Consider the following 26,257-nt stretch of genomic DNA (forward strand, 5'->3'; position numbering starts at 1 on the left):
CATTTGACACCTGCCTTTTACACCAAGCTTGTAACTCACACAAATATTATTTTGGTAAATGGGATCAAAAGACATCTAATATCAAATAAGAATAAGCCTCCATGGTTATTGAGGATCCTTGGTGTGCATAAAAGCAAAAGTAAAATGTATCCACAGAACATATGAAAGAAAAAAAACCCCTGGAACTGCAAACAAAAGTTAAGCTTGTGTACCCTGACATTGTTCCTGAAGTCCTTTCTCTTTTTCTGTCTCCCAGGAATTGCTTGTGTTGGTTTCTGGCCTGTGTATTCATATGAATACTCAGAAGTGATATTCAGAGTTACAGACAGGTTGCTTGGTATTTTAAAGGATGGGTTATTCCAAGATTCAGTGTTTTTTGGTTGTTTGGTTTTTTAAAATCTTTTTTCTCCCCCTGCCGTTGTGGAGCTATGAAATTAAGAAAGTACATCTGTACTTGAAAAACAAATTAATTTCTCAAGTGATTTTTTTGATTAGTCAGTACTGTTACAGTAATCAAAACAACTGTAACAATAATTAAAACAAGCATATATTTTCAGCTTCTAGGTCTGTGAACTCCTCCTTTCCCTACCCCAAGTGACATGCTTTAGCAACAGTAAGGTGACATCATTAGAGATCACAACCAGAACTTCAGAGTTTGACAGATGCACTATAATTGAGCTACCTCCCCCTTTGGAGACTACAAAAAATTCATAAGTTTTTACAACAGCACCCTCTTAAAGCAGAGGTCGGTGGAAAGCATAGGGATGGAAAAACTGTTGCTATTTCAGTTGTGTATCTAGTAAGATGGAAAATTTTTCAAGTCTACACAGATGGTAAATAAATTTCTGCTACATGAGGCAGTTCCTGGAATAAAGAAATTTTCTCAAATAACAAGTGCCAATTTTTTTTTTCAGCAAGACTTATTTTTAACTTTCCCAGGGACTTGTTGAGAGAGCTGGATAAGTGTCCTTTCACCTTCAGAATCCTGGTCTAACTCCAGAAATAGCCTCTAATATCATTCTCAGCATAGACGAGGTTTCTTTACACTTTAAAAGTAATTTCAAAGCAAAGATCAAAGCTCCACAATTATACTTTGCTGCTGGTAAACACTCGCTCTGAACACAGCAACTAGAAAATAAGAAATTTCTTTTTAAACCCTAGGACAATCATCAATGACTAACAGTGCTGACATTTAAACTGTCATTATTATGCTTCATGAGGCAATGCTGTTGACACAAGAGCTTGTCCTCCATGAACTAAGCGTAATGGAAAGGACTGAGAGAGGGAGCCCAGAATCAGGGACCAAGTCACTGAAGACTATACTTGCTAAGGAAGCTGTGGAAAAGACACCGAATAGTCAGGTTTTCATCAGTCTCATAAATGGATTTGAGTAGACATTTTATGCGACTGTAGAAATGAATGCTGGGCAAAGGGACTAGGAATTATTATTGCCACTAGAAAACTAGCTCTTGAGGGTGTTAGGGACAGTTCTGCCCCTCATAACACTGGAATCGGAGTTGGGGAACTTACCCTTTTCTCCAACAACTTCATATTCCCTTCCTAATGTGTTCATGTGACTGCAGGGTTCTGCTTGGCTGCTGCCTTAAGACTGAAATCAAACCCTGTGAAATGATGATGCTTGCAAGGAGAAAGATACACAGCATTCTCATGTCACTGAGGGATCTTTCCTTCATACATGCATAAGCTCCAAAAGGCTAAAAAGTTAAAAACTGCCACACTGAGTTTAGGACATGAAATGAGGGAGGAAAAAAAAAAAAATCAAAGCATTTCTGAAAAGGCAGGAGTGAGGGGGAAGAATTAGTGATCTTAACATGCTGACTAGAAGAGTATGAGTAGAATGGATTTTTTGTCTGACAGTGTGTGTGGATGACCTAGAAAAAAATTACTTGTCATTCTAATCTAAGTCTTCTGTTACTATTCCCAAGAGAGCAAAATTCAGGAATATATGTGTGTATTCTGAATCTGATCAAGGCTGATTTCCCCCCAGTCATAACTATTCATAGGCTTCAGTCTGCAAAAACATGATCGATTGATTTAAAACATATATTGCAAAAGAACCTACAGTAAGAATTACCCTAAAAGCTAATAAAATGTTTGTGAAATGTGCCAAATTACAAGTCCCGCAGAATATTTAATACTAATTTAATACCCACAAGAATACTGATCAAGGTACAGATACAGAGTAACTTCTCCCCAAATTATCTTTTTTACTAGCAGTATTGAGGAAGGCCTGGAAACAGACAAACTGTTGTCTTCGTGAGCTGAGAAAGCTTTGTGCAATTAAGAGTTAATGATCACTTTGCATGGAAAATCAATTAATTTTCACCTACTTATTTTCCAGTCTTATCCCACTTATAAGATGGTCTCTCAATATCCCTGTCTTTTTTGTCCTATTCTCTTCACTCTTCGGCTGTTTTAATTCCTATGTAAGTATAAAGCCTAAACAGGACAGTGCTCATCTGCCACATCATCTTGTCATAATCTATCCAGCAGCAGAGAATATTTGTAAACAGGTGAGTTTACCATGCTGGAATAAATTCAGTGGATGTAGAGAGGTGTGATGTACACATACAGTCACTACTAAATTTGTGTGAGGTAGATACAACTTGACATTATCAGAAGAAAAGTATAGTGTTTCAGAAAATCTGGATGTAGGAAAGTAGTTTACATTCCCAAATTTTTGGTTGTGGCCCTGCTTTTTGATTTTCAATGCAGTAAACATGTCAGCTTTTAAAATATTTTGCAGCTAAAATTACATGCAGCACAAACCACGAGCTTTAGCACTGATGAATTATTTCATGTATTTCATACCTTTGTATCAAAGAGCCATAAATCACGTATCAGTAATCAGTGCATGCAAACTGTCTTTTTTCAGAAGGTTGAGGATATCACCCAAGAAATTAAAACATGTAGTACAAGAACAGAATTACTCCTTAAAGATTTTTTTTTTAAATGAGTATATTAAATGATACAATTTTGTTAAACCAAAACTATCCAAATGAATAAGACACCCAGGATATCTAAATAGACGCTTTTGTTTAATTGAATCTGCTGTCTTCAAAAATGTTTGGGAAGGAGGCATCTTACAGGAAAGGATAAATAAATTTCCATTTAACATAAATATTTTACATAACGCATTTACTACTCTAACTCTTATGTAAGGGCGAGACTGCAAAAAGAGTGTGAAACTTAAGATATGGAACTTATTGCTGTAATATGGCACATTATTGAAGAACATCCTCATGTTACAGTGAGAAAATTTTTCATTAACGCAGTGTACATAAGTCAAGTTCCTTCTGTTCCATTGTTGTAAAAGCATTAGACCAGTTGTGACAGAGCTATGAAGGACAGTAAGGATCTGGTTCACATTTGCCATACATTTACCCCAGGGTGCACAAATACTCATGCATACATATAGAGACAAGCTGTATTGCTGCCTGGATTTTTTTCATAGGAGGAAGAATATGCCTCTAAATTTGAACTCATAACCATTTTAGGCCATATTCCCTGGAGCTTGGAATAGTTTTTGGCAACAGAAATAATATTGTTTCATTTTCTCAAGCCATATTCAATGCACCCAGTCTGTGGCATAGACCCCCTTGTCTTTACAAACCTCCTACGCTGACATTAAGAGAGAGCAGTAAAAGGACATAAGCATGAGCAACACATTTTTGGGTGTTTCAATCATATGTACTACCATGACAGGAAGCAAGAAAAACCCAAACCAAAACACCACAAACACAAAAAAACCCAACATGGAAAACAGTTTGCAGATAGCTCCCACCCTACTGCAGTCAGCCCATGGGAGGGTTCTCATTGCATGTTTGCTTTTAACTGCTGTGTGGGAACTGGTTAGACACCTATGAACTTACCCTCCACCATACTACTACGGGCAAATACTCCTTGATAGCCGTGGCAAAGACCTCACAGCTATAAAGCCTCAGCCCCCAAGGCTGGCCATGGGGGGCTGCTCTTCTGCGCCTCCTCCTCAGACACAGCACCACTAACCTAAAAGCTTTTGCTTTTAGCGCAGGTCATGTCTGTAATAGAAGGTTATGCTGAAAAAGCGGCTCTGCCATAGCTATGGCTTCAAAGGCTCTTTAATATAGGCAGAGGTGTTCCAATACTGACTTTTCCAGGTTACTGCTGTTTTTTTGATGGAAGCTGTACCTCTGTGTACCTCTCAGATCTCTCAGTTTTCACTTGATGGTTAATTCAAAGTGAATGTTATGCGCGTGAAAGTGACAAATGAACAGTTCTATGAAGCAAAGTCCATTTTAAAAATTTTCCTTTAACCAATGAAAAACTGTGTTGTGGATAGTGATGTCATGTAATCCAGAAGGTTTTGTCCAAGTGTTTTAATTCTACTTCCCATTTGCTAAACTGTTAAACTTGGATTTTGCATACTATGCCCATTCACTTCTTCCAAGACAGCTTCCCTCAAAAATGTTGTGTTAATTACAAATCTGGTGTCATTTTAGGAAGTGGTCATTGGTCCATTTAACATGACCTACAACTGAGAATTTATAGACTGAAACTAGCAAATAATTGGCTCTTATCAGTCAGAACTTTTTAAAGATTCATTTTAAAAACAAACAAGCAAAATGTTTAAAAAGTTTTCTTCCAACCAATTATTGCAAGTCTGGACAAAATTAGAAATTTCTGAGTATAAACTGCATGAAACTAAAGCTCTCTAGATTGGTTCCTGGAAGCGCGTAATATCATTTTGGTGAAGCGATAGTGCATGACTATGAACTGTGTATAAATACAAATACTTTCATGACCATTTTAGGTAGCTCAGCTCCAACTAATGCATAACTTGATGTGCAACAGTCTCTTGGTTTGCAGTCTAGACAACACTGGCAGTGTTTAAAATTTATTGCTGAACACTGTCACAAAAATGTGTCAAAGTAAAATTTGCATAAAGGTTATACTGTAATGGCCTGGCAATCATCCCATCCTGTTCTGAGCTTGTTTTAAATACTTTTCAGATTGTTTGAAATACATCATACTTCAGTCCAAACACAAAGGAAGTCTGTGGGAAAGCATTCTTTAGCTTCCCAGATGGAGATAATATTTATGATACATGTTTTTGTGAGAGCAACAGACAAATTCATGGTCATGTAACCACAATAATAGCAGTGTTTTATGACCACCACTTTATACTAATTACCATATATAATATGCATAATTAAGAAAACTTAAATCCAATTGTTTCAGTCCATTTATATTTTTGAACATCATTATTAAATGGTAAATTTAGAAAGCAAGTTTTCAAGGCAGAAAAGAAAAACAAATATTCATGACAGCCAAGAAAGTTTCAGGTTTTTTTAAAGAAATCATACTATCTGTTCTGCTTTACTTGCAGCTCTTGCCAGATTCTTCCCAATGTCTTCAAAATTATGACCATTTAATAGCAATGTGCAAATGCAGCAAATTCTTTGTGGTGAAGTAACTGTGGATCTCCATAATAGTTGCCCACTGTACTATTACTACAGACTGTAGCTCTGAAATGTGGGCAGCAACTAACCTTTCAAAAAGCTTCTTATGGCTGAGGATCTCTCATCAAGTTTTGATGGTGTTCATATTCACATTATGAGTTTGGAAAAACACATCCATGCTTTCCTAAAACCTTTAGAAAGTTTGAAAAAGCTTTAGAAAGACTGAAGATGACAAGAGATGCTGAAATGGAACAAAAGCAAAACCAAGTTCCATACATGATAAAATAGATTTTTGCTGTTTGAATAATTGTTTTCAAAAAGACATTATCAGATTTCTCATATTTGCATTTACCATTGTCCTTTACAAAATTAAGAAATATAATTCCCTAGATGCCAAGATTATATTATTCATCTCTGTATATGAAAACGAAGCTATTCTGGCATAAGTGCAAGTCTGAATTGTACAGGAAATATTGTTAGAGAACCACATGATTTGAAAGTAGTTTTGCTATGATAGTGCTTCTATAGTAACTAGCTTCTGTAGTCTCTAGGTTACAAATTATTATAACACCCAAGTTCAGCAAGACATTTAAACATAATCTAGGAAAACAGTAGTTCCACTGACATCCGCTAATGCTTTTTAAATGTCTACATTGAAGCAGTGAAGCCTTGGTCTCCTACAACCATCCAAACAACATTCATTCCTGTCCACATTTTCAGAATTTCTAATGATCATCATAATCTGAAAATGCAGATTTTTTTCCCTGGTTTTTATATTGTTCCACTAGAATATTTGCAAGATGGTTATCTCTAAAAAGTACTAATGGAAAAACCTAAACTGTGGGAAATGAATGCATTTATACATCGTATTTTGCAAAGGTGCAATTAAAGATAGTTGACTTTGAAAATAATCAACTTTTAAAGCTGTCATCTTCCTCTGGCTGACACATATTTGCAGTCAATCTCAGAAAAAAGTAAGTTTAATTCCATATAACAAAATCAGGATACAGCAAAATGCACTTTTCCATTTTTAATTAAGATTTCATGTACATTCTTTTTGTTTCTATTTGTACTTTATCTTCTATGCTTGTCTTTCCTATGCTGACCTGAGTTATAGTTACAATGCAATACTATCAAGTGTGCATCACTGACAAGCCTACATGCTACTAAAGTAGTAATAGTTTAGACTGGATCCCTACTAAACCATCTCCTATTAAAAAAACCCACTTTAAGAGTCTTAAAAGCTAAATTAAAAATTGGTATAAAAAACCAATCATTAAATTATCCCCATTCAACAAAGACAGAATTGAGGTAAAGGAAGATTAAGACTTCAGAGAAATATACTTGTGACAGGTCTGGAAACCCTGTCTCTGGTATTTTAACAGCAATAAAATAAGAAAGATCTAAAATGTTGGATACTATTGTTCACAACAAGCTCACGTTACTTTTTAAATGAGAATCTAATACTGACAAGTGAGTGCTCAGTTGAAAAGGACTATGCAGTGTGAATAGTAAAGATGGCAGGGAAAAAGCTGTAAGGAAACCAGTTCAGTAAACCAGGTAGCTCTTACGATTTTTTTGGAAGCTCTCCTACTACCTCTCCCAGGTGACTTGCAGGGAGGACTAAACCAGCAGGCATGGGCTTCCTGTGGAGTCAATTTACAGGGCGATACAAGGAGAAGCTCCTGGAAGAACCTAACTTTGTAACTCACTATAAAAGCATAGTTTTAGCCTTGTAAAACAGATTTTATTGCAGACCATAACGGAAGAGAGTCAGCCTTCACATCTCATGGGGAAGTGTAACAGTCAAGTAGCAAACATGGATGGAAAGGCCCAAATTCAACTAAGCAATTTTTTTTCTCACATTAGTATAACTATAAATGATGAAATAATGAAACAAACATTATTGCAACTGTACAGAAAATGCAAAACCATGCTTTAAAAACTCACAGCTTTAGTGTGGGGGAAGGGCGCTACTATAAAGATCTGTGTCACCCCAGGTAACCTTCTACCTGGGTTTCTTTATACATTTGCTGCCATCCTTCGGATACTCTTTTTCTTAACTTAATTTGTAACTCATTGACACTGGCTGCTGCTTTCATGCTGACATTAGCTGTGTTCTTAAGTATCCTTTGCAAACCACACAGCATTTAATCTAGAAATCTGGATTAAATAGGAGCAATAACAGTAAGCATTAAGAAATAGCCCTGACTATTATACTCTTTAGTCTTGTAGGAATGACTCTGAGATAACATCAACTGTTTGAAACTGAAAAGCTTCTAAGCAGGCCACCATGAAGAAATGCAAGTAGTAAATATTAAAAGCAAAAGTCTCATAAAAGAGAGATGAGGAAATTGTACACCGAAACGTTTATTTACTTCATTCCTTTTTCAGTGACACATAAGCAAAATGTTTTAATGAGATTGAAATGCAGTCTGAGGTTACCTGTGAAGAGAAACTGATATAAATTCATCACATATACTCCAATTGGTTTGATACCCCAAATAGCCCTTCCTGAAGCAGTATTCTAGGCTTGGAAGAAATACAGCTGACAAACTTCAAATCACCGGGCACAATACATCAATTACATTTCTTGAAACCAGTCATTATGTACCAATTTCTCATTTTCATCCTACTATGTGCAGTAAACTTGCCAGTACTTTATCATCTCTAATCATACAGAATTTATTAATACTTTTAATCAAAAATCTCCATAGCAAACCAGAAGTTTCACATTAGAAGAGAACCCCAAAAGTTTCAGAACTAATACTTAATTTAGATAAGCAACCAGAAATTCGAATGCTGATCCAAAGTTTGTCTGAACTATTTTGAACTTGATTTCTAAGTCCATAAGAGTTTATTTTGGAAGATTTACTCCAAAGCTCTTTCTGTGGACTTCTCAAAAAAATTAGTGTGCCAATAGCCGCTTTCCAGTGGTTTAGCTGTTCTAGAACATGTTTCTTCCCCAGGTTAATGACAATAACAATATTAAGCATTACAAAGGAACATTGCTTTGAGATGCCCAAGTAAAGGGCTGCTTTCAAAGCAGCAAGTTTTTCTTTTTTTATATTATTACAATCTGGAATATAAAACATAGGAGACAGAAAAGTATTTCATTATTGCAACGAATGACAGATTTGCAGCAAACTGTGTTTAACTGCAAGTGCAAAGGCATGGAAATGTATATACCTTATCCAAACTAAGAAAATAATTGAACAAGTAACCAACAATTTTGACATGTAGTTGTACATTTGTGTATGTTAATTCAATTATTTTTCTTCTGACATTCAGATATTAAACTATGCTATATCAAAGCAGCTGAAATACATGTGAGGAATGTTTTCTTCATTTACTCTGGATCAAATCAGAATATATTATTTATATGCTTGTGTATATTCAGTAAAAAAGTCTGTTTATCTTTTCACAGATTCCCCCCCCCCTTGATCTTCTGGTACTACCTTGCTAAGCTAGTTTGTGGATTGAATTTTGTTTTTAAATATTAACTACAACTTCCTGAGCCTTATTAAAAAGCCTATTAATAGTAATTCTATCTTTCTGCATGCAGAATGCTTTTCAGTACTACATCTCCTCCTTTCCTTAAATGCAGGGATATTACAATCCCCTATGAACTGAGCCAATGCATGCTACTTGCTGTTATATATGGTATTTTTTTTAATCCCCCCCCCCCCCCCCCCCCGTCATGAGGTACTTTGCATTTTATTAAAAATAATAGGTGATATGACATTACCCTCCAGGAGAGAGAAATGAACAGTCACAGATAGTTCTCTAGCTGGTTTACGCCCATTTATATGGAACAATCTCTAGGTATAAAAACCAAGACTGTGGAGTGGCAAGAACAATGAAATACAGGGAACAAGTCAAAATTTCATTTTGTTTTAAATTTCATGGATTTTTACTTAAACTATTCAGAGTCAAACTTCACAGTGATGACTTTCTACTTCTTTACTGATTTGTTTTAAAAATTAAATTTACAACATACTGATTAATACCCACTGCAACACCACAGCTGTGATTGTGTTTGGGAAGCAAGTGGTGAGAACTTATTGTGAAACTGTATGCCTCAACCCACCTTTTTATGCTGATGTTGAATGAAGTAGTTTTTATATGTTGGAAAGGAATTTAAATCAATACATTAGAGTTCTGGTGCATTTGTACACCTACTTAATATCCCTCTGCAAGGATTCTTCTGGCTATCCCTAAGCTTGATTTGATGAGCAGCTTGGAGAAAGTATAAAACAGAGCACATACAAAAATTTTCAAGATCCTTTACAAAGTAATCACCATTTTTTCCCATTTTAAAATCTAGGTACAATAATTAAATATTCACCTTTTGTTGGTATCCTCTTAATAATTAATATTCTTCTAGTTTTGTATGATATTGTTCTCTAAAAGCTCTATTGCATTATACATGTGAACATATATGCAAGCTGTTGGGATGCCCAAAGCATTGCTCATTAGTCCCAAAGATTATTCCAATCTTTGGAAATTCAGAACGTACAATTCTCAAGTGAAGTGACTATTTTAAAAACTAAAATTTATTTAACCCAAGAAAGCCTACAGGGGGGTGTAATTGGTGTAGCCACATATAGTTAATCCATTTATGTTTCTGCTACTCTGAACCATTAATAACCATCAAATTCATGTTGTGGATAAACTGAATTTATTATCAGTCAACACAAAACCAGGAAAGCTTGATTACTGTTGGATCTTTCAATTAGAACTAACATCAACTTCCCACAATTAAATCTAGGTGCTTCCTATTTCTGAGCCTTAGGAAGTCTTTCTGGGAAAGCAAAGGAAAAGAGGGCGCTGTGTATCAAGCATCTGAACCCTGGTGACTTGAGGGAGCAAAGAATGCTGTAACAGCTGGACCTGTTTGCAAAAAGCAACTCCAGTGTCAGTACATCCATCATGACTGAAGCAATTTACTGAAATGGAGCTAGTGCTGGTCAAAGATGCTAAACTTTAAGCCCTTAAGCCCTCAAACCTGCATTCATCTGTAGAGCAAGAACAACAGATCCACACTGTCTCACCTCAGCTTCAGTTTGAAGACAGCTGATTTAAAGATAAGAAGGGAGGTCATGCTCTATTGCCACAATTAAAAGCAGTTTAAAATATGTTAACGAGGAACAGGTTTTCAGAAGAATTTAGTATGAGGAATAGCAGAATTATGTCTGCTCAAAGGTCCTAAGATCTTAGCTGTCATGGAAGTACCTGAAGTTCAGCACCTTTCTATGATCCCCCAAGGTGCCACCTCGAGCTTTGGGTGCACAAATACCTTTAGCAATTCATCTTCACGTGCCTTTTCCCATATTCTGATCTTTATGAGCACGTATTTATGTGCAATTATAATTGACACTGAGCATTAATCAGACAATGGTGTGTTTTAGGCCTTAACTGCACTGTTTGAACTGCTGACCTTGAGAGAAAAGGTTTTATATACCATTCCCAATCCCTTAAGTCTTCCTGTCACTGCAAAGCAAATACTTGGCTTTTATGGATGGATTCAGTTTCAAGTCTGTTGTTTTTCTAATGTTTTGTTAAAATTACAAAAGTGGCTTTCAGGGAAAGTTCGTAAACATAGTCACATTTTTCATTACAGATTATTACCAACAAAACAGTTAATGATTAGATATAAGTGATAAAATCCTGCATGCAGGAACATTGTAGAAGTGTCCTGTGAACTTAGGGATAAATAATACCACAAGCAACAGCAAGTCAAATCTTTTCCCTTTTGCCAAATATTTTACAGACTTTACTAAAGACTTCTTTAACCAAAGTGGTATGAGGTCACTTCTTCAGATTTACAGACTCCAACCCCTTTCCAGTGCACACAGCTTCGCAGTTGCTGCAGCCATGTCACTCTCAACCTTCCTTGAAGCAACTCCTTGTTTTGCTCCTTTCTATGCTCATGCCCTTTCTTAGTTTTTCTCACCATTAATCTCACTGGATTTTTTATATTTTGTCTTTCTAAATATTTAATGGCACAAACACAAATCTCAGATATAATTCTCTTGAGTGTACATTTAAAAGATGAATACATGACCTCAAAACAAGATACAAGGAGATAGATGGAAATTAGCAGGATTGAAGCTATTAAAATATATAGCATGGTACACCTTGCTAACAATATGAAATGTATGCATCAATATTAGCAACTATGCTTAGAAAAGAGAAAACTGAGTTGCTGAAGTAGAACGGCTGAGAATATGATTATAATAATTAGTTCTCAAACATGATGTTAAGTAGGGAATTTTTTTTTTTTTTTTAACTTGAACAGTTTTCTACAGATGGGTAAGTTTAGCATTTCTGGTACTGCTAGTCAGGTTTCTGTTTCTTAATTGTAACTCAGAGTCATACTTACTGCAAGATCAGTTGAATAGTTACCACATTAACTGTGTTTGCATGAACTACCAAAGGAAGACTGGCTTTGAGGGCTTCTGAAACCTTCTGTAAAAGTTACTTACAGGTTCTAACCATATCAGTTGAGCGTTAATATTACCAAAAGGTGTACACAAGGAAGCAACGGCCAGCAGCTCAGGATGCTCTGTTGGCATACAGTACTTTACACATGTGAATTTATGCTTTAGTGAAACAGCTACTGAGGCACTACAGCTAATAGAAAAAAAACACACAATTAATAGAAACCAGATTTAAAAAAAAAAAATACAGACAAAAGAAGCTGGATGATGTCAAATGATAAAAGGCAAAGAGAAATAAACATTTAGATATTGGTTATTAACAAGAATAAGCAGCATATCTGGGAAAGCCAGACTTCAGGATGAATTCTGTAGTGCCACAGTCAGCACATCTCCTTCCCTTAAAGCCACTGGGAGTTTTATTGTCAGGGAATCTGTCCATTAACGTTTTGTAATGATACTCTTCCTTACTTTGTGTAGAAAGTGAAACTCTCTGGTTGCTTTAAAATTACAAAACATTGTTTCAAACTCAGCAATACTTCTTTTTGTGAGAACATATGCTCATGGGGCTGAGCTGAAAACCAAAGAAGTACTGCAAAATGTTTCCACTCCTTTTTTCCCTTTTAAAGTTTTGTGGCCCTTTTCCCTCTTCTTTCTTTTCAATAAGGCTTCCAAACTCCTGGACTGTTTCCTCTTAAGAAACAGATAATGATGCCTGATAGCAGCAGAAAAACTAAAATAAAACCAAACCATAGAATATATTTATTCATTTAGCCTTGAACAACATATATAAAATAATATATATAATGTAAAGTGAATATAAATACTCTCCAAATTCACGTCTCAGCCATTTTCAGACCTTAAAAAGAGCTCCTGAAACTTAATTGTTGTATAGACACATTTTTCTCAAAATCATTTGAAGAAAAACCTAACAAATTAATAAAACAAGGCTGAAAATGTTGTTTTACTGACAATCAATTAGTCATGGAATCACCTTCATAAGAAACGGGGAAAACATTAGGAAAAAATCTCTGCAGTTTATGAGCATCCTACCTTTCTTTTGCGCAGTTTCACTTGACTGTCTGAATATTCTTGTGTGGTCAAATGATTCCTTACATGTAAACACTGAATGTCTTCTGCTGAACTGACATTTGAAAGGCATTTGTTTTCAGGGGCCACTTGCGGTTCTGTGAAACCACTTCCATCCAGACCATTTTCCACTGCTGCAATACGAGAGCAAGGAGAGGATTGCATAAGGCAGTTGCCAGATTCCACTGCTGAACATAGTTGTCTATCACTGCTGGTGCATGATTCAGAAGAAATCCCACTCTCTACCACATTACACTCAGACTTTCCAAGCCCGTCTTTAAAAGCATCAGATTTCCGGCGCTGTTGTGCAACTACAGCAGTATGAAGCAGCTGCTTCCCAGGCATAATAATTTCTTTCACATTTGGAGAATTAGAACGATTTTCTTTCTCTACATCTACTACTTCATTTAAGCCTTCATAATTACAAAGCTCTGGGCTTTGGCCAGTACTGCCACAAACATCATCTTTGTCTATGCCCTCTTTAGGAACTATGTCACAGCCAGGTTCCTTACTTATATCTCCAATTATTCGAGATGCTTCAGCTGCCTTGTTACCCTCTGTTATTGGTACCATCTGTGCTAAGGAGCCTGCTCCATTTAAACTCTTTTCTTCATCTTTTGGTTCCCTTCCTACAGCAGGGATGTGGTAATTAACACTATCCAGGTTGAGTGTTGAATAGTCATCATCATCATCAGATACATGGACTAGAGTTTCTGTGCTGGCCTCCAGAAAATGCTCCTCATCCTCGTGGTTATCATTTTCATCCACCTCCTTTGAAACATTTCCCAGCTGCTTTACAGGGAAGCCAATCAGGTCTCCACTATAACAGCACTCTGGAAATGAAGCACATTTTTCTTTCCGGTCCACACTCAAAACCTCATCTTTTTCCATACTTGTCTGCAAGTTATCAGCTACAAGTCCATGACGACATGCTGTATTGTACTCCACAGACTCCAAAGCCAATCCCATCCACTGGGTCACATGCTCTTCCCAGCTTTTCTTTCTGATTGCTAGAGACATGTCATAACAGTTCAGTGGCAGGCTGCAACGTAGCTTCCACGGAGGACCAGAGGAGATGTCATGGTTGCTGTGCACTGCTCAAGAGGGAGAGAGGTTTTCATCATTTTAACATCTGCAAGAAATAAAAAAAAGACCGGGCTGTTGAATCAACTCCAAATAAAAAAAAAGAAAGGGAAGGAACTGTTTAAACAAAAGTGTAAAAACAAGATAAGACTGTGGGACCAGAAGGACAGGAATTTAGAAAACTATTTGGTTAAAGTTTTAATACTTTTCATACAAACCTTGACAGAGCTCATAATTCAGTGTAACTTTTTTCTGATTACTCTCCAATACCAAGTAAACAAAAATGGTATAAACTGGCGTATGGACAGACAAGTAGCTCCAGAACCAAAGTCTGGCAATAGGTCTATCTTTACCATGTCTGTGATAAGATATTAATTTCCATGGGTATAAATGGCATTATGTCTTACAGTGCTTTGCACACAAAGTTATTTTGTATTTATGTCTCACCCAGAGATACTCATGGAGCACACAATTTTGGCTGTTTTCTGAAGAGGTAGAGCAGAACTTGATGGTTATTCCAAATTTACCAAAGTTATAAACCACTTGTCTTATGAGTAGCTTTGGCCCATTCACTGGCTCTCATTTTTATTGTTATTGTTTCACTCTCTTCAGCACAAGTTGTAATTACAAGTGTTACATGAAACTGCAGGGAAAATCAGCTGTTGTGTGGTAATAAAAAATACAACCCTAGGAAAACTAATTTAAGCTTTTGGCATATTCTTTACCTCAGATACATTATAAAGCCTGAAAAAAACCCTTGATGAATATATTCGGGATCTACTAATGCAAAGAAAGGAGGAAACCCTTTTTTAGGATGAGGCTCTCCAGAAGGGTGGCTTGTGAGCCAGCGTGATCAGCCATAACGGTGACACTCACTGGACTGTCAGGCTCTGCCAGTGCCCACTGTCCTTGATTATCTCGGTGGGCATTTCTCACCAACTGATGTATTGGGCCTTCTGGATGATGACATTTGAGATACATTAATCTTGTGACAGTTCATGTGTAAATTAAAACAAAGAAAATCCCTCATATTAATTTATGCATTAAAAACCAAAATTAACAAGTTCTTTGTCAAATAACAAAACAAAACTTCTGGCCTGTAAAACATTAGAAGTTCAAGGAGCAGACACTTCTACTTTTCACTCCCTACATAAGAACTGTCAGCACTTAGCATGGATCTGCTTATTGATTTCAGCAATAAAGAAGATTAAGTACTGAGTTTGTTCTGGGTCATTTCAGTCCACTAAGGCAAATTCTGATCGCCCACCAGGCCACAAAGCTGCCTTGACAAATCACATGCCTGAAGGTATAAAAGTATTCATCTTGAAAGAAATGCAGAGTTATGTCTGTGCAACTGAACCTCTGTAAATTATGTCTTGACAAACTGACTTTCAGGATAGAGTTGTACATGCTCCTAGATCTTTAACCTTCTTTGAGGATGGCAAGCTTCATTTCACATTCACATTTTCCACCTCTGTGGAGACTGTGCTTAAAAAGAAAATATATTCATAGGGTAAGAGAATTCCATGCACAAGTCATTAGCGTGTGGGAGGCTAAGGAAAATGGAAAGTAACACACAGAGCCAGGCCAAAAAAAATTATCTTCTTTCAGAGGCAAAATTTGGTAATAAGAAGTTAATACAACTTTAAGATTCTCTTTTCTTTCCTGGTCAAATATGAGAGCAATTCTAAATATTAAAATGCAAAGTCAAATTATTGTATAAATTTGCAGTGCATTTGCATTCTTTTTCTGACTCCATTTCATATTTATGTTCCCCCACTATTTCTAACTGTGTGTGGTCCAAAATTACCACAGAGTGCAAACCTATAATAATACTTTTGACTTCTGCTGCACCTTTTCCTGATGGACCCTAAAGATCTTCAGAAACAACTGAATTAGTTTTACAACACCATGGTGTCTTGTTTTGATCTCTGAAAAGGGGCAGGTTTACTAAAGGGGCTCAAAGATTTCTACTGTCCTCCATTAGCAATGCTTGGAGTTGCACCTGAGTGCAACATTTGCAGCTTCCCTCTCTTCTCCTGCTAGAACAACATAGCTCCATCTACTTTACAGAAAATTAAACATGGTTGCTACAGCCATATAGGAGAACTTCTGACAAAAATAAAGAAAATACACCAGTAATATTAAGTGTACAAAACTAAAAAAATGCAACTTCTTAATGACACACATGCATTAATCTACCCAAGATTTAAGCTGCTTGTAACATGCAGAAGGCAGGCATTCAAAGAGTTAATTGGTGTGTGTTAATCTTGCTGCTGCTAAATGGAGTTACACGTGTGCAGAAAGGGGAGAACAGATCCCTTACTGTTTTTCATTTTTTTGGATGTGGAGAGTTATATTTCATGGGGGATGAAAAACAAATAAATTTTACTTTAGGAACCCTTCTGTTTTACTTGTGCTATCACTAGTTTTGGCTGCCTCATAGACTGCAGAAAAAATGATTAAACAGGAGAATATCAAATACTTTGCTTGAAATGCTAGACAAATAAATATATGACAAGGGCACTTTCATTGTTCTCTAAAATATGAGGGTACGTTAGCACTGAGTATGAAAAATTTACCTTACATATGCTCCCTCTCCAGGCAGCTTCAGCTACCTTTCAGTCCCTGAAATATCCTCATTCCCATGGCACATGGAGGAGCCTATAGTTTGGTGGAAGCTTACTTCTGCTCCTCCTCCACTCCTCAAAGTCTGCATTATCTGCCATAATTCAGCTTAGAAATTATTTTCCTGCTTGACAGTTACAGGCTGACAAGGAATTTTTTTCTCTCCTACCTCTGTATTCAGGATAGACTATTTCCTTTGCACTCTCATGCAGGCACATGAGCTGTGCTTTGGAGGATTCACCACTACAGACCTCTGAATGAGATTCATAACTGCTCCTTTCTCTGCCAGAGGACAAAGTGTGTTGCCACTTTGCAGAAGAAAGCGTTCCTGCCTTGATCACTGCTTTTCTGCTATTGCTGTTCACTTTTTTCTTGACATGCAGTATCTTTTGTCCTCTGAGAAATGCCCCTCTCAAGTCTATTTGTACTCTTCACCAATGGAAGAAGCATCCCCCTTTCTCCCTTTCCAGCATTACCATCCCCCAACTAGAAACCTTTACATCTGATTTTTCCAGATTTTTAAGACAGGCAGATGAAGTCTTAGCACTCTGTTTAAATGTTTTATAGAGTGAAAAGACCTTTTCTTCTGATCAAAGCATCTGTCAGTATGATACAGTCCATAGTTCCCTCGTATTTTGCTTTTACTTTTCAATAGCACTAAGTTTAGTATTGCTTAGTACTATTAACTTTCTGAAGACCAAAGGTTTGAAAAAAAATACGAATTATAAAGTCTTCTGCTGGACAAAATTTCTTGATCCTGGGTGTGAGTTAAGGAACATTAACCCAGTAGGCAATTGTTGACCAAAGGAAATGGAAGTGAGTAGTGGGTGATCACGCTGCAGCAGAATCCCCTTCAAGCACCCTCTGTGATGCTTCACAGTGTTTACAAAACAAGATGTCATTTTAGATGGATTTTGTAATAATTTACTGCATGTCTCCTGTCACTGTAAGATATAATGGAAAAGAAAAATAGGACAAGCTTTTATGCTTGTTTACTTTAGGAAGATTTTTATCAAGTCTCATGGAACTGATAGTTTGCAACTGATAGAGCACAGAGTGAAGGGATGTACAAGATGAACTGGCAGGCTCTCCTATAATTAGATTGTCTAGCATTTTCCTTCAAGGAGGACTCCTGTGATTTCTTTCTGAGAAGCTCAAATTAAACTGTTTCCAGCAGGCTTCAAAATTGAGACAGAGAAATATCCTTTCTTTATCTCATGAAATTCTATTCAGGCTTGTCTGTGTATTTTTCAAGACGCATTTTACCTTCTCTTGCTTCCCTCCTCAAGGAAGTGTGACAGTCTACAATAAGTATCTTTAAACAAAACAGCCCCAGTACCAACGACTGACAGCCTGCAAAAGCTGCTCAAGCTGTAGCAGGAAGACCTAGGAGTTGAAGCTAGAATGAGAATGGAAAGCAGAGGAAGGAGACTTACCCGTATGTCTGTATCTGTGACTATCAGACCTGTCAGAGACCCAGCTTCCCTGCTGGGGCACAGCATGGGACACAAAAACTTCCCAGTTACAAGAGTAGGGAGGCAGAGGCACACAGCTGGTGTGCTCTGGTCCTCCATCTCCTCCCTCAGCCTTCTAGGACACAGGAAAAGAGCCCACTCTGTTTTTCCAAGTGGAAGAAAGTGGTAAGGAGAAAAATATAGAGCCATTCAGCAGCAGCAGCCACCACACGAGATGGGGCAGTGAATCCCACTCCATTAGGATGGAAGGGCTCTAGCAAAAGCAGGCCTAAATAAAGCACCACAGTGCAGGAGGACACCTCAGTGGCATCCCCAGCTGGCCAAGGTGAGGACAGCCACTGACCTGGGTGTGACATCCCTGCTGATTCCCCATACCCCACCAGATCCACCATACTGACAATTCACTGGAACACACGTGACTTCCACATTTCAATAAATAGAAAGGCTTTGGAAGAGAGAAAGCTGCAAAGAACATGGGAGAGTTTACTAAGTGGCAGGAGAGTTTCAGAGAGGGCAGCCCAGGCCGTACAGCCCCTACCGTCCTGCCAGCAGAATTCAGTTTTTGCTAATACTTTACACGGGATGCAAATCTTTTCTGTGAAAAATTAAGGCAAAACTTTAGCTTACAAACTTACACAAAGATGAAAGACTGTTTCATTACATTTTTTACATAGCAGGCATATGTAAGCAACAGAGATCAAGCAGAAATATTTATTTTGTTATCATTATTTTATCTTTGTTGGTCTGTGACCCCAGTCAGCAAACTTTGTTTAAGGAAGTCTGAGTGAACAGGGTCTGTTTCCTATAAACTCATCTCACATCTTCCTGGTCTGGCTTACATTCATCTCTTTTAGTAACTCCATACCAAGCTCTGAGACAGAATGTTGTTTACAAATAATTTGAGATAAAACATAAGCCTCTAGGTCTTCACTCAGCTAGTTATTTTAAAGTATCTCCTGTTTTAGAATTTACAATCCCTCCTTCTCTTATTTCCTGGACATATACCACCCTTTGGATTTTACTGAAGTGGAGGCTCACCTTGTCTGCAGTTTCTATATAAACAGCCTTCGTAGTGCATAGGTATAAACCGTGCTAAAGCCAGATGTCCTACAGTAGAAATATAAGGAATATTTGTTGTAGGGTATTAATCTAGTGAATACCAGATGCATTTTTCCCTGATTTCTGTTATATATAAAAGATAATCATGTAGGATCAAATATTAAAAACTGTTTGAACTAATAACTATTTTAAAAATATTTACAACTTTATTCTAAAAATCAGAAGGCATAGTACTTTTAAGACAAATATGTCTTCAGAATGAAATCATAAGACATTTGAAACCTTTCACAGAAATTTTAATGGTAAGGTTTGCATGTGTATGCATGTGATGTACTTATATGTTATAAATGTGAACACAGTCCAGTAATATAGCTGTTGCTGATTTTTGTACAGCTAAACACAAACATAGCCCAAAATGTCTTTTCACATGGTAGTTGTCCGTTTCTTTAAGGAGATCTCTTGAATTAGTGGACAGAAATAGAAGTACAGTCTGTGTGTATCAATGAAAGGTGGTACGTAATTAACACTTGACTGAAATCCACAGCCTGACTCCCACTGGTTCCAACAGAAGAGTTGGGTCTTCTGTGAAAGTGTGCAATGCATACCTGATAACCTAATTTTTCAAGAAAAGCAAAGGAAATCCTGCCTACACTAAAACAAATAGGTATATTAAAACTGACTCAGGTACACTGTAAATATGGTTCTGCTTTAAAAATTATTTTTAAAGGACTCAAATCAATGCAATCCATATAACTATAGTTATATATACAGTACTTTAGTTATATATACAGTACTATAGTTATATATACAGTACAGCTTACTATACACTGCTCACCTAAAATTTTTTTCTGCTTCATTCTGCAGGCATTTCAAGACAAAAAGTATTGAAAATGAAGTGAATGACAAAAAAAATCCTATCCCCTCTCTTTCCTTACACTTTGTTTGTTGATGGATTTTTATTCTGAGAAAGTAATACTAGCCGCAATGTTGGATACACAACTTTTAGGATCATAGCTTGTCTCTTAATAGAAGTTGCTGTCACCTGTGAGATAATTAAGATAAATTTTGCTAACAGTTTGACTCAGCTATAACTATCCCAATGGAAATTTTTCAGAGACTTAAAACTCTGGTCATACAAAACCAGACAAGATAGGGAGAGTTTCTTAATGTATTTATAATACAGTCTTAGATGGATAAGAACTGAATGATACATTACATTATTTAGGATTACTAAAAACCATAGTTTTTGGCGATACTCTAATACAAGTGCCAATCCCAAAAGTTTTCTAAAAGAAGAAGAATTAATAACAGCTATGGACAAAATATATCCATTTTATTCTACAGAAATTTATGTTTCTTAATTGAAATATTTCTATGCGACATAAGAGTGTGACATTCTACAATATGAACCATAATAAAAAGTGTTTTCTGGAATTATTCTTGGTCCTCATTTTCTGGTAAAATACTTTAATAGTCAATATTAAAAAAACCTTATGGAACACTCTCAAACACTAGTATTGATATGATATTGCATTGTGCCTTTAATACACGTCAGAAAGATGTACCACATTGCACAGTGTGGCTTTGGTATCAGTATTTATTACAGAGGTATGAACTAAGCACAACATACATTCCTACCAGCATGTACCTTATAATATAGGATTTTTAAAAAAGACTGTTTTGATGCACCACCAATTGTTGGCCAGCTATAGGTCAACAACAACAACAAAAAATTGGCAACAGATAACAACCCTCAGATAAATTTGAGGAACTGACTCATATTGAAATGTCAGTTGGAAGAGGTGTCAGGACAAGAAAATAAAGTGATCAGGAACCAACTGCTAGAATTGAATAAGAAGACCCAAATGAGAAATTACTGAACTTGTAACTCTGAAAGGTACCCAAAGTTACCCTCTGTACATGGGAACAAAAGGAGACAATTATGATGCCTGCAAGGTAGAGGGGGGAAACCTGTGGAGCTGCAAGAGGGATGTTCTTCCAAGCTAATGGCACAGGCCTTTGGAGTCAAAGACAGGTTTTACTTCAAAAGGAAGATGCACAGATCCAGAAGGGATCCTGACCAGGGCTTGGAGTAGGTGTGGGAAGTACATTCTTTCTAGGGTAAGAGAGGGACTCTTTTTCCAATCTTTTTCTCTCTGATCATGAAAAGGAAGAGGAAGCAAAAGGATTTTTTGCCCACAAATTCCCATCTTGTTACTAGGCCTCAGTGGTGTTATCTCTGCAGAACGAGAAGGCTGGAGGAACAGGGGGACCTGATCTGCACATTCAGCCTTGGGGTGCTGTGAGCAATGGTGTGATGCACCAAAAGCTGGTTTTAAAATCAAATCAAATCAAGACCTGAACTTGGTCCTGAACTATATACTTTCAGGTCTGATTTCCATATGCAGTAAATTGGCTGAAAATCTAATGAAGAATAAAAGTTTTAAAAAAAACAAAACAGGAAGCCAAAAGTGAAAATATGTGATTTCTTTTTTTAATAAAGATGGAGATTATTTGCAAAGGCAGCTATTAGAACCTGTGCTTTTTAAACTACTCAGAAGGAGAAAAGCAGTGAAATGACAAAGTTTTTCAATGATACAGAGGGACCCAACTGCAGTGGAGAGCTAGGATATAAAATTGCATATGAAATTCCCTGTCAGTAAATCTAATGGTGTGCAGTTATAAAAAAAACAATTGTAACTATAAAGCCTCTATGATATCTACTACCAACCAGGAAAAAAAACCCAAACAAAGAATCACTGTGGCTGGTAATCTGGAACTGAATTTGAAGCTCAGGGAAAATTAGAAAGTATGTAGCACAGTAGGTAAAAGAGAGACTGAACATACAGTGGCATAATAATGTTTTCTAAATTCTCATTATGACATGAACTGAAAACTGTATGCAGTTATGGTCATTTCATCTCAGGAAAAGAAATGGAGCAGGAAAAGGGATAGCAAAAACCAAAGAGAATGAAAAGTGTGGTATAACTTCTGTTTGAGGAACCATGAAATACCCTAAGATTTCCTGGCTGGGAAGGAGAGGATTTAGAGCCATATAAAAATCAACAGTGTCATCAAGAAGGACAATATTTATTCATCGTGCCTCATAATAGAGGAACTCTCAGAGGACCAAAGTAGAAATAGAAAACAGAAATATTAAAACACAAATAAGATTTTTTGTTTATGCATGTAAAGAAATAGAAGCCACAATATACAGTAGATATAAATTATACACTGCAATCAGTTAGTGATTTCTGATAGAAGAAAAAAACACACAAGAAGTTAATCAAGACAAGTACCTGAAGTCATTCTTGCAACTTGATGATTTCCTCTTTCTTATGGGGATCAGTTTCATTATCCCTTTAACAAGCTATTTTCTTTTCTCTTTTGTAGATTCTGACATATATTAGATATTCTCTTTATAGTTTACTGTCAATGTGTAATACTGTTAAGGTTGTCAACATCTTTCCTTTAAAAGACATTTAACATGTTACAAAAATTGATACTGTCCAGCAGTATTATATCTCAATACATTAGATGCCCCAAACTATAAAGTTAAGTTGGCAAGTTGTTTATTCAGAGACATCCAAAGTCTTGTTTGTTTTGTGAAAAAATTGTTTCCTAAGATATGAGCCCAAAGTTTTGTCAATATACCTTAATTTATTGTTAGAAAACAGAAAACAACATGGAGTTGCTTTACTTTCTATTCCTCCTCAAAAAGTAGCTCTATTACCAGTGTTCATCATCATACAAAGAAGGGCTTTTACTCGTAGCCAGCATGTGATTACAGTGGGTTTTAGCTTGGTTGCTTTTGTATTTGGTTAATTTCCAGTGCTGAGCCTCAGATCAGCTGAGCCTCTTCCTCAAGGATGAGAAGGGGGAAATGACAGGATCCAAACTGATCCACAGTTATCCAGGCTTACTTAAGTTCTATATTATTTACACCAAATTTAATTATCAAATCAATACCAATATAAAGACAATTTAAAATACCCAACTTTACAGTTTTGTGCTATTTTGCATTGATGAATAGTCAATAAAACAGAGAAATACTATATTTTCAAGTATTTATAGTGTAATGATACTACTCACTCTAATTTTGTTAATGGTATTTTAATATATTAATGATCAACATTAAATTCTTATTAGCTGTTATGACAGTCTATCACCTTCACCACAGCATCATTCCAGAGTGACAGTCATTGAATTTATAACTGCCCACTAGAAAGAGGGTTTAAACCAAAAAACATTTCTAGCATAGATTTTTTTTAGAAGAAGATAAGAACCATGTTATCTAGCAATTCTGATCTGTGAGTCTGCTGGTCTTCAAAATTTAGTAGTCTGAAAGAAACTATACCATCTTGATGGCAACATAATATAGATTGCTCATTTCTTTGGAATGAAGAAAATTAATCTAAGGTGTAAAGGTTTGGACTCTTCTTTTAGCATATGTTTTTCTTTCTCCAGTGGTTTTTTTTTCTTTACTTTTCCAAAATGGAGGTCTTCTATATGGAAATTTCATTGCACTTCCAATCCTCCCCCAAAATCGTTTCTGCTCTCCACCCTCAGAGAATAGAAAAAATAATGTAGTTGGCAGATTCCTTACTCCTCGTTTCCCCCCCTCCCTTAACTGGAAGCATCTTGAAAAGACGACATGAAAATGAGAAAAGGCCATCCCATAGGACAAGGCAAGCCAGAAAACTGTGGCTATTATTTTCAGTCCTGAATTAGGATAATTTTTTTCCAAACCTCTTTTTTTTTTTTTTTTTGTTTCAGGATAGAAGAAATTCCATTTTTTACCCAACTCTAGTGAAAAACTAATTTTCTAGCTACAGGAGGTCCTTTTGAAAACAATATAGATTAACCAGCTTGCATTCCTGATGCCTTTTAGATTTAAGGTTCTAATATAGTGTTTCCATTTAAAGAAAAGCTGCTGGTGCTCGTTATAGCCATGAGCTATGAAATCTGAGGCACTATGGACAACGACTTTTGGCAACCAGTCTGCTTACTGAATAGTAGGGGGCATGTTTTCATTCTTGGTGTAGACAGGACTAAAAAGTATTTTTGATGTTATTATGCATATAATTTGTACATAAAGAGTTGAAAATTATTTTGTCTCATCGATAAAGACAAACACTTTATCATCAAGAGTCTAGAGAGAATGACTACTGAGATAGCTGTGCTTTTTGGTGGGAATGAACCATTAACAGTATCATTTGGAATCCCATCTTGATGCACCTGTAAAAAAGTACTGAGAGCAAACTGAGCAAGTATTTCTGGAATGTAACTGAATATGTGAAAAGCAAAAATTAATCAAAATGGCTGCTGTATCATGTATTTCTTTGGAACTATAGAGAGAAATAACATCTAATGCACACTGAGGGTTTTGAAATGCATTGGAGGACCTAATTAAGTCCACTTCCTTCAAGGAAGGGAAAGAAAAATTTATTTTCCAAGTTGGTGGAATTTTGGGGAAAAAGTCATCATCAGAACCAACACTTGCAAATGACCATTTTTCATTATAATAGTCTTATTTCTGAATTGAGGAAGCTTATCTTTCAAATCTTTGTCTTTGTGTACAATGTCTTTGTATCTCACCTCTTTATTCCCTTTCTCTCTGCCTTTATAACAGTCATAATGTGAATATGACTGTTATAGTCAATAGACCTTCTCCATAGTATTTTACAGAGATACCTCAATTCCAAACTCATCAGCTGGTCTCCTGATTTTATGATGATACTCTCCTATTCATCATCTGTATCCTGCCTGGAAAGACATACCCAACCCCGGAAATTACTGCTGCTGAGTGCATGAGTACAGGAAAAATAAAACAGATTACTTTTGAGCTCATGTAGATATCTTTCCTCTATTTGAAAACTAATACAGGTCTATTTCCTTTACCAGCTACCAATTCTCGCACAAAATGCAAAAGCTTTTTAAAAATCTTTACCTATATATTCAACTAAGCTGACAGTGAGTTGAGGTTTGGAAGTTTCCAGAAAGGCAGACGTATCCTGCACATAGGTATTTAATGGAACCAAAATATAGATTTGTCTCTGCACATGGAATCCTCCAAGTCCAGCTTCTGAGTGGAGGGTCCAACTCTTTGAGAGCATCCTTTCAGGAAAAACTTATTTTTGTGCATTATTATTGAGAGCTGTCACCTGTCACTGACAAAACAGCATTATCTGAAGATAATTCAAGCAAAACGAAAAACGTTATCTGCCATTTAGCTGTGGACAAAAAAAGTGTGTAATGAATCTAACAGTACAACTTCCAGTGCACTGAGCCTCTCAGGACTGGTCAGAAGTGGAGGGTTAAATGCTCCAGACTGAACCAATGAATCCAAAGGAAGCTACCTTGTCCATTACATGTCTCTGTCTTGCTGAGAAAATTCATGAGAACAAAACAGGTTCATATTTTGTGATGGTTTTAGCAAAGATGATAATAATACAAAATTAAGGTTGTTGGATGCTCTTTAATAAGTTGCATTTTTACAGCTCTAATAATGTAATCCCAGCTGCTTTGTCTAGGCAAATTTCTCACTAGTTCATCTTGTCTCTTCCATTTTCTCTTAGCTCCCTTAGCTGAACAACACTTTGCAACAATCCTCCATACTACGCTAGGTTTCCCTTACTTCTCAGTTTAATTAAATTTCCATTTTGAATCTCACCACTGAGTCCCCCTTATCCAAAGTGAAATTTTGGATCATGAGGCAAACATTCCACAAGTGCAGAGATGTTAAAGTTGGAACATCTATTTGTTCTAGCACTAAAGAGTATATGTCATGGTTGAGACCTAGTGCAGCAGACTGTATGAAACTCTCACTGATAACACCTACCTACCCTGGAAAGCCTAGAGCTGATGAAGAGTGAGCTAGAGGGTGAGAGAACCATTAGAGATTCGGAGGTAACATAAGTTGTTGACAAACTTTCGTAAAGTTCAAGGGCATTTAATCTAAACCTACTGGATTTTTACACAAGGTATAATAAAATAGCTAACAAGAAATATGAATCAGAGT

The 26,257-nt window shown here is 36.5% G+C and overlaps 1 protein-coding gene across 4 annotated transcripts in view; it reads right to left on the reverse strand.

Moving 5' to 3' along the window:
* The window catches only part of DLC1 (DLC1 Rho GTPase activating protein), a 254,089-nt gene that overhangs the window by 205,294 nt on the left and 22,538 nt on the right, over positions 1-26,257 (reverse strand). For 3 of the 4 annotated variants that reach the window (XM_074866282.1, XM_074866281.1, XM_074866283.1), the window contains exon 2: positions 12,956-14,123. In XM_074866282.1, the coding sequence (XP_074722383.1) occupies positions 12,956-14,011 (1,056 nt within the window). In that variant the 5' untranslated portion in view covers positions 14,012-14,123. The remainder of the gene's footprint in view (positions 1-12,955; positions 14,124-26,257) is intronic. The other variant, XM_074866284.1, reaches the window with a different exon arrangement.

Source organism: Strix uralensis, chromosome 4 (genome assembly GCF_047716275.1).
Source record: "Strix uralensis isolate ZFMK-TIS-50842 chromosome 4, bStrUra1, whole genome shotgun sequence".
NCBI lineage: Eukaryota > Metazoa > Chordata > Aves > Strigiformes > Strigidae > Strix > Strix uralensis.